Source organism: Seriola aureovittata, chromosome 9 (genome assembly GCF_021018895.1).
Source record: "Seriola aureovittata isolate HTS-2021-v1 ecotype China chromosome 9, ASM2101889v1, whole genome shotgun sequence".
NCBI lineage: Eukaryota > Metazoa > Chordata > Actinopteri > Carangiformes > Carangidae > Seriola > Seriola aureovittata.
This window is the reverse complement of record NC_079372.1, coordinates 28614351-28624350: the sequence shown is the minus strand read 5'-3', so window position 1 is coordinate 28624350 and position 10000 is coordinate 28614351. Positions and strand designations below refer to the sequence as shown.

At 44.2% G+C, this 10000-nt stretch overlaps 1 protein-coding gene across 5 annotated transcripts in view; it reads left to right on the top strand.

The window, feature by feature from the left end:
* Positions 1–10000, top strand: part of mgll (monoglyceride lipase) — a 33511-nt gene that overhangs the window by 7124 nt on the left and 16387 nt on the right. For all 5 annotated transcript variants that reach the window (XM_056385627.1, XM_056385628.1, XM_056385625.1 and 2 more), the window contains one exon: positions 7319–7425. In XM_056385627.1, the coding sequence (XP_056241602.1) occupies positions 7319–7425 (107 nt within the window). The remainder of the gene's footprint in view (positions 1–7318; positions 7426–10000) is intronic.

Sequence of the window (10000 nt, the reverse complement as noted above, 5' to 3'; positions counted from 1 at the left end):
ATGATGGTGGTGATGATGGTGATGATGGTGATGGTGGTGATGATGATGGTGATGATGATAATGATGAAGCTGATGATGGTGATGATGATGAAGCTGATGATGGTGATGATGATGGTGATGATGATTCATAAATGTTTATGGTAACGTGTGAAGATATAGTGACTTCTGATAATATCATAGCAGTGATGAAAGTCATGTGGTTAATGATTTTTATTAATTGATAAACTGCCTGGTGATTATTTTCTTAATTAATCACTTAATCATTTTGAATAGTGACGTCACAGTTTCTGAAGTGTTTGGGTTTATCACAGAGGACAGAGCAGCTGAGAGGAACCAGTGAATGTTGTTAACGAGATCACTGTTAACACCAGTACACCCGAGATGTGACGTAACCATGGTGATTGATTGACGCCGCTGCCCTCGGCACCTGTAGAGCAGACGGTTCACTGACCAGAGCTTTGTTTCATATGGAGCTCACGCTGAGTGGAGGACGCTCTGTGACCTGAGTGTGGACTGACAGGCTGGTCTTGTTCCGGCTGGTTGACGTCAGCTGACTGTGACTTCGGTCTGTGGAGGTAAAAACTGAAGTTTCTTTGCTCGGTTCCTGATTTTACCAGAACTCCGACCATCTGCCGTCCTGCTCTGTTTTAGTTAACGTTTCTTTTAGTGGCCACTTTGCAAACGTGTTAAATACAGTTACAGTTAAATAATGACCCCAGTCTGATGAATGATAAATCAAGCAGGTGATGGATTAAAAAACACAGCAGTCACATGTTCTGTTCTCCAGTACAAGAACAGTGTTTCAGGCCAAACATCACCTGCTCTCATGTGTAAATGTCAAGGACAGTAATCACATCAACAAAGGCCAAAAGGTGAAGCTGACCTAAATAACAGACATATACTGAGTGTACATCAGCTAACGTGTCTCCATCCACCTCCTCTGTTGATACTGGAGTTTAAACTGAGACGCTCAGATCAGTCACACAGTCTCTGTTCAGAGCCGCTTGGTTGTTGCCACTTTGTGGAACGAGGATGAAATTTTCTCTACAATTAAAAAACTTACATAAATATAAACATTAGGCATTTTCTTATTACATGTAATATTTATGCAGATATCTCACTGCCTTTATTACATGGATGGGTGAGTATAAGATGGGGTCAAAGGTCACAGGGTCCTGAAAAGCCCTTTCATTAGAACCAGGAAGTAGGTGAAAGGTGGAGGGGAGGGGCATCGTCAATGATTGACAGCTCTTCCAACAGACCTCTAACTGGGGCATGAACCCTGACGGAGACCTGTGGACCAGCATGCACTGCTCCCCCTGTGTGTTTACAGAAAGAACATGTCACTGATCCGATGTCTGAGCTGCAGCCTGTTGTTGTTACATGACTTTCTTCAGACTCCCTGCTGCTGGAGGAAACTCTACAAAATAAAAGCCTTGTCACACAGTAGTTCCCTTTGTGTTTTTGCCTCGTGAGTATTTCAGTCTATAAAATCTACGTTATATTTACTTGTATTCAGATGAAGAGCAGATGTTTCCAGGTGTGATCATTTACTGTACGTTGATATGAGGAGACAGTTTTCAATTTTCATTCCATGGAGAAATAAGTTGATGGATTCCAACATTAACAAGTGAAGCAGCAGCAGCAGAGTCTGTTCTTAGTGAGTCGGAGTAGAGCGTCATGAAAAGGTGAAGTGTGCCTGTGGTGACAGACTCTGTTCCTCAGGTCCCTTTCTCATTGGATGCTGAGTTTGCAGTCTCATGTGCCTCATACAAAACTGACCAAAGTCTTTGCATGTGTATCTCAGAATATTTGGTGCCATGTAAATGAGTTGCCTGGAGCTCCATTGTTTTATTGACCTTTACACTCCGCGGTGAAGAAACAGGTTTTGGCTCTGAGGTTAAAACAACAGCGTTTGAGGAAACACTGATATTTGAGTCTGAGTCTTCAGTTTAACTTTTACTCTGTAAACCTTCCTGCTGTCCGACTGTCTGTCTCCTCTCCACCACACACTCATTTCCTGTGTGTCTGTCTTGTGTGTTTTCTGTCACACACACACACACTCTCTTTGTCACGCTCCGTCCTGCTCTCAGACTCCATCTTGCTTTCCACCTTTCACACATGTTCCTCTCTGTCATCTCCACTTTGTTTTGCTCCTCGTGCAGCAGGGAACTGGAGGTGAAGGCGTCTCACACAGCGTCGTCCTGAATGAAGATCAGTGCAATGACAGTGCAGTGTTTGTGCTTCACTTCAGGTTATTATGATTAGAACAGCGTTAGCAGTATAATGCTAATGTGGTTGTGTTTGAATAGAGCTGGATATACCAGTGGTCACCAGCAGACCACCATTATAAAAGACTGTAAACGCCATCAATCGTTGCTCTTTGTGTAATGGCATGTGGTGACGTCACACACTAGAACGACACAGATCTGATCTCAGAACAGCTTCTGTCTCATAAAGGATCTGATGCCTGTTTCATTCATCGTGTCATTTCCCGCCCTCTTGTGGCGGCAGCAGGGATTGTCTCTAAAGCTAGCTTGACCTCCGGCCCTTGTATCTATCGTTTCTGTCACTGTGGCGGGTGACAAAGACCGGAGCCTGTGAAGAAGAGAGGGCAGCAGCTTGACTCATTGAAACGCTGTTGGTAATGTAGTGTTGTGAAAACGAGTCTTTGAAGAGGAAAGACAAACGCTAACGAGCATGCTAACTGATGCTAACTGTCAGCTTGTTAGCTGGGTTCACACTGTTCACTCAGGACACGTATTTGTACCACGGACTGTCCTGAAGCAGCAGCTCAAGCTCCACCAGAGGAGGTTAAAGAAAGTAGATGATGACAGAGATAAAAACAGCCGCTGTCTGTTCCCTGTTTATAGATTTTAAAAAGCAGTCGACGTCCTGTCTCCTCCGTCTCTGTCTGACAGGAGACATATCTGCTCCTTCTGTCTCTGCTCTTTACCCCTGTAATCTTTGCCTCTTTATTTCTATACTTAACACACACCCCTGTAACTGTACACTGAGTGTGTGTTTACCAGCACTCATGTGGTCACCCACCCACATACATGTATGTTCTCACACACACACACACACACACACACACACAGTCTAAGTCCATTAATCAGATTACCATGTCAGTGTTGGGTCGTCTCCTCTGGCTCCTGTCGTGTCTGGACTCGGACGCCAGAACCTGCAGTGTTCATGTCACTACAGTGTGTTTGCATCAGGTTTATTTGAGGCCGCACCAGTAAACACTGGTCACACACATCCTCGTGGTGTTGACCAGTTTCCCCGCAGAGATGTGATGTCACAGCCTTTAAAAAAGATTTAAAAATACTGAACTGAAAAATAGAAACCAGTGAACAGTGGAAGGTCTGATGTGACTCTGTCATCTGTTCTAATTATGTTCAAGTGTTCATGTGGTCAGTTCATTTAGACCTGCACACTCACTCTGTCAGATTAAACCTTGTCCTGCCCCAACAGGTGCAACACCACAGGACAGTCAGGTGGTATAACACCTGTGCCTCGTAGTAAGAAAGGCACAGGTGTTACATTACTGCTGACTCTGTTATATTCAAGTGTCCCAGGAAGCCCTGACAGTGTGACAGAGAACCGGCCTCAACAAAACAGAAGTAGCTTAATGGAATTCAGCCATCATTAGTCTTATTCATCACACCTGTGTTTTTCTCACTGTGTTGCATGGAAAATGCCTGTTTACCTGGAATCCAGGTGATCTACAGGATGAATAATCCTGCACGGATTCTGTTGTGTGTTCGTGTGGAACATCAGCTGGACGCGTTAAATGCCTGAGATTTTCATTTCCCAGTGGAAGGTGCAGATCGTGGCGTGTGAGCAGAGCTGAGGTCGGTGAGGACCTAAATAACCTTGGGGTCAGTCAGCGTGGCATTAAGGGGATTATGGTCCTGGCTTTGTTTTGGGCCTGTGCTTGTCTGGAGACAGAGGGAGGACTCAGCTCTGTGTTTTAATAAGGCTGGTTAGAAGCCATGTTGTTCCAGCCACTGAAACACTGTGGGAGAGACGAGGGTCTCCAGTTCCCAGGAGAGACAGAGTGAAGAGAGTTAATGAAAAGATTAAAATACTTCAGTGTAATAATCAATATATCAATAATCATTAATGCACAGTCAGCATGAAAGGCAGGGAGCAACACCAGAGGATAAAGTGTTAATGTGTAACTGCTTCCACTTTCATTATTGTTTGAGACAAATACATCTAGTGATCAAACTTCTTTCTTCATTGATACGTTGATTAACAGGAATAAAGTCATTTATTTTTCTGTTTCTGTTTGTTGGTAATTTTAGCAGCTGATGGTGAGATGAGACATTGTGCTCCATTAATGCAAAATCATAATCGTGATTATTTGAATCAATATTGAGATCTGGATTATTGAACACGATTACTCATTGACTTTGGAAACACCATCATTTATTGAACTTTGTCTTTTTAACAGACGACTTTCTCCAACTTTAAATACAATTTGACAGAAAAACTAATTAGATGAAAAATTAGATAAATGAATAAAATAGTAAATAATGTATGATATCTAAATATATACAATTAAATATAGGCCCATAATATAAAAATGAATAAAAATAAATTGGATCAAAATAAATAAGATCAACACACCAACCCAGGCAGCAGCTTGTAGAAAGTAAAGCTAACATCAAGATCTGCCAAAAAATGATTAAATGAATAAATAAAAAAACAGATTTTGTGCGCCGGAACATAACCAGGAAGTGGATGGAGGGATGGTCGTCCCCGTGGCACCGGCATTACCTTGTTTTCATAGTTGGAAGCCAAAATCATAATGGACAATAAAATCAGATGAAGCGCTCGGCCGTCAGAAGAGCTGAGTAGAAGTCAGACGCCTCCTGACAGGTGATGATGTCACTGTCGACCTCTGAAGTCCCGTCGGTGTTTGAGGCGCAAAGGGAAGCGTCATTCTGTGACAGCTCCACATTCAGAGTGAACCTGAATGAGACCGGCCATGTCAACCAGTGTTTCCACAGGGAGCTGTGCACCTGTCTCCAGGTGAAGGAGGCTGAGTGACGTAGTAAAATGCCTCCTTGTCACAGCCTGTCGAAGGAGCAGTGTTCGCCTGTTGAGCCTCCGCAGACTCTCGGTGCAGAGGGAAGTGACTGAGCCAGACGCTGTGGCTGAGTCAAAGCACACTCTGTTCAGTCTTTGAAGTGTTATGAGATTATTCTCTGGGTAATGAAACCCTTCAAACTTTCAGAAAGTGCAGACTTTATATCTCCACATAGTTTGACTTTATTAGATTTTTTTCTTTCTACTTAAAGCTGAAATTCACCAGCAGAACAAAGATGGAGAAAAGAGAGAGAGAGGCTGAGCCGAGCGGAGAGGTGTTTAGAGGACGGAGACGATCTCAGAGGAAGAGACAGAAAATGACAAATGTCACATCACAGCTCGTCAGTGACAAGTTGTTCAGCTTCCAGTCGTCTGTTCAATGAGCCCAGAGTAGCCCCATGAAACCCCCATGAAACCCCCATGAAACCCCCATGAAACCCCCATGAAACCCCCATGAAACCCCTGCTGCACATTATGTCTGCACAAAGACACTCTTTCACACAACCACACACACACACACACACACACAGACACACACACACACACACACACACACACACACACACTCACACACACACAGACACAAACCAACAAGTGAAGAGGAAGTTTCTGCCCGGGGCGAGAGCTTTCTGAAAGGAGGGAAAGAGCAGCAAGTGAAAGTGGAGTGATTTGCTAATGAAGCTCTTACCCCCCCCCCCCCCGTTTCCCGCCGCTCCCTCTTCTCTGTGGCTGAATACATTTGTGATTGTCAGCTGCTGATTGAGGCTCAGGCTGCTGCTGTTCAGAGAAACAACACTGCAGCGTCTCAGAGCTGCTGCTGATTTTATTCATTAACCAAACCAACGTGAAATGAAACCTCCATTCAGAAGAATACACTTTACACCTTCTTCACCTCCTCTCTCCGTCTCTCTGCCTTCAATGGATTTATTAAGTGGAATGAACAGGATGATTTTACATGTTGAGCTGCTTCTGGTCTTGTTGGACTCGATCGTCCAGATGAGCCAGCACAGAGCTCATGGATATTATCACTAACTGAAATGTAAATATCACGGCTCATATGAACAGTGACGCACCTCCACTGCTGCATGAAGACTCTTTACAGTGCTTCATAAACAATTCCTCTTTAGACTTTTACTGCTGCAACATGTGATTTCAGTCAAATCTCCTCTTACTAGGAATCATGATCCCATCATATACACACACACATACACACACACACACATATATATATATATATGTATATGCACACACACATACATTAAACTTTAAACATCTGAAAACCTCAGCTTTGTTTTGCTCTGACACAAGTTGACCTGAGAGGAGATTCAGCTGGACCACAGTCTGCAGACACATGCAGAATAAAGTGCACGTCTCTGTAAGCAGCGCTGAGGTAAACACAGGTCGCACGACTCTGCAGCAGGAAACATGCAAATAAAGAGTCATTTTACTGGATAATGTTCTCATCAACAAAATGTTCTGCCTCAAACCGGCTGTAAAACTTCAGGATATTTGACCTCAAGTGTTTATTTCTCAAGTGAATACATTTAAATCACATTTAAAAAGCTCTGGGATGGAAACTGAGTCTGAGTTTGTCTGAATATTTAATGGCTGCTGTCAGAGAACCATAGTTTGTATGAATAAACAGACTGAAGAGTCCTGGCTGTTTGCAGTGTATTTATGGGTCTCACTGCGTTTTACTGGATTCCCTCAGAGTCTATTTAGAGTCGGGGGGGAGGGGCAGGGGAGGGAGGGGCAGGGAGGGGAGGGAGGGGCAGATAGACAGACAGACAGACAGACAGACAGACAGACAGACAGACAGACAGACAGACAGACAGACAGACAGATGATGGCTGCCGTCTCTGAAAACACAGTCCGTCTCCCTCTCAGTCTCTTTAATCTCCGTCACTCAGGAACACATATATTATACAGAACCTTTATTGTGTATGTATTTATATATATATATATATATATATATACACACACACACATATACGTATACATGTGTATACGTATATGTACAGGACCAGTCAACGTCCAATGGGAATCTTCCTGCTTTAAGCTCACCTCCTCTCCATCAGTTGCTCCATCTCTATCAGCTGGTGGAGGAAACACAACACAGACATGATCTGTTGGTTTGTCTCTGGGTGAGAGAGAGACGGAGAGAGAGACCAGGTCTGCATCTATGAAAACTTGAATAAACTTTATCTCCCTCCCTCAGGGCTCTGGTGTTCGTGGCCCACGGGGCCGGGGAGCATTGTGGGCCGTACGATGAGGTCGCACAGAGACTGAAGGAGCTGTCCCTGCTGGTGTTCGCACACGACCACGGTGAGTCACAAACACACACCTTACACTGCGTTAATGCACACATACATGTACACCCACGCTCAGGGCTGCTGGGTGTTAGTCAGTTCACATCTTCACAGAAAACCAGACTGCTCCTCTGAGAACATCCTGCTGACTGAGGACGAAGCCTGGGAGACACAATCAGTTAGGCCTGGTGGTACATGGCTCTGTGTGTGTGTGTGTGTGTGTGTGTGTGTGTGATCTTACAGATGTTAGAGATGTGTAAGACGGGAACAAAGTTTGTGAATGTTGGTTTGTTGTTGAGTCTTGTTTTTAGCTTAGCTAGTAGCATATGACTGTGAGTCTGTCCTCCTGTAACAAACCAGCCCACAGCTCGTCTGTCAGCAGGTTGTTATGACATCATAGTTCGGTTCTGTTGCTAGGCGACATCTAGTGGTCGTAGTAATGATGACGGGAGCGAAGGGGAAGGTGTCGGTGACGTAGAATAAAGAGAGTCCACGTCAGGAGGAGGTGGTGGATGTGGCACAGGAGAGCGGTGTGTTCGATGCCTGGTTTCTTTCTGTTATCCCTGACAGTTCGTTGTTGTTATTGTAACCATGACAACAGAGATTGTCTAATGTTGAGGAAGTGCTTATTTTAACCCAAATCACCATCTTTTCCTTAACCTAACCAAGCCATGACCGTTACTATAGTAACCTTGGTGACAAAGGTAGGTACACCACTCTCTGTAAAGCCTGTGTGTTTATTATTGTAACCATGACAACTGAGGTCCAGTACACCTGCTGCCGTAGGGGCACTGTTTGAGGAGATGCTCCTCAGGGTCCAATCAGAGGCTCGATGGTTGTTCGGGTTGGGGGAGGACTGTCGGTCGATCGATCAATCGCTCTAAATATTTCCTCAAATATTGGCGGGAACATTAAAGGAACGTTAAGGTTTCCCAGAGGATGAACTCTGACTCATCAGTATTTTCTGGAAAACATTTCCATCAGCGTCGGCTCTGTTTTGGGTTTAGCGTAATTAGCAAAGATGCTAAACATGTTAGCCTACCTGCTAAACGTCAGCATGTTAGTGTTGTGTCTGAGCTAATGCTCAGTCCTGCTGCAGCAGCTGTCGACTCTGAGTCTGTTCTCATCAAGAAGAATGTTCTGTGTGTTTTCAGTCCATATTTAGAGAAGCTGCTCCTGTTTCATCGTTTGTTTTTGCTGAATGAAACGAGAGGAGGAAAAGAAACAGGGGCAAAACACTTAGCTGTTAGCTTGGTGCTAATGAGGGAACGGCTCAGCGGCTGTGAGGCTGTGTGTTTGTACAGGGCAGGTCTTAGATACAACAGGAATGTGTGAAGTCATGTGACTGTGCTGCAGAGAACATGTTGACTAACTCTGAGTAACAGAGAGACAGAGCAGAGTCTCAGCTGTAAATGTGGAAATATTTACAGAGGTGAACGTGAATGAAGAGACGACATGATAAAAGAAGGAGTGAGTGATGAGGAGACTCAGGCAGCACACGGAGGAGCAGTTTGTTCACAGGCTCACCGAGAAATGTCACACTGTTAATGGAAAATACTGAACTGGAACAAGCCCCTGTAGACACACACACACACACACACACACACACACACACACACACACACACAGATTTACTTCTAGGTCTTGCAGAGACTGCAGGTTTCCTCCTCTGACTAGTGTAAATCTTGAACAGTGTGGATGTAAAGAACCAGCTCTGACATTTCATCATCCGGCGGTGGAGAAACATTGATCATGGATTGTTTGTGAGAGTCGACAGCAGCAGCCGAATGCTGCACTAATCATGTTTGTCTTCTCATTACATTATAGGATCATAATGGAGGTTTGACATTTAATTAGATTCCTGCTTCAAAGTCTCTGAATTCATCAATGCAGAGATTCTTTCTCCTACAACTGAGCAGCTTCACCCGGAGCTCATCATCAGGAAGAATGTCGTGTTTGTTCATGATTTGCACAAACATATAGATCAGGAATGCCATGGTTACGGCCCGCGGGCCAGACCCGGCCCGATTGAACATCACATCCGGCCCGTGGGTTGATATGGGAGAGCTTTTTTTTTTTTTAAATTTAATGTTTTATTTTTTAATTTTATTTTATTAGATTTTTGACATACTTTATGAATCCTGTGGAGCTGCCTGGTTTGACTCTGAGCACGGAGCGGGAGACAAACAGCGCAGTGGATCAGTGTCTGCTGGGTTTATGTTGTTGGTGTGTTTATTTATTTGGATTCCCATCAGCAGCTTCTCTTCCTGGTCCGCTCGGGTAAACGTGACATCATCATGTCAGTTTAAATCAAAGAGAGAAGAGGAAACGAGAAAATAACAAGAAAACACAGATAACAGTGAAACTGATAATGATAACAACAACGAGACGCTCCCTGATTTATCCAATCATGGGATTCACATTCACGGCCACGAAGAGCAACACGTACAAGTTCCTCCTCAATGATCATGAAGTCAGACGTGCCGTGTGCAGAGGGCTGCTGCTCTGTCATTGGATATTTCTTTAAGCCTTTCAAACACTTTCACCTGTTCATTCGTCTCTACTGTAATAACAGAAGATGTGGAGTCAGT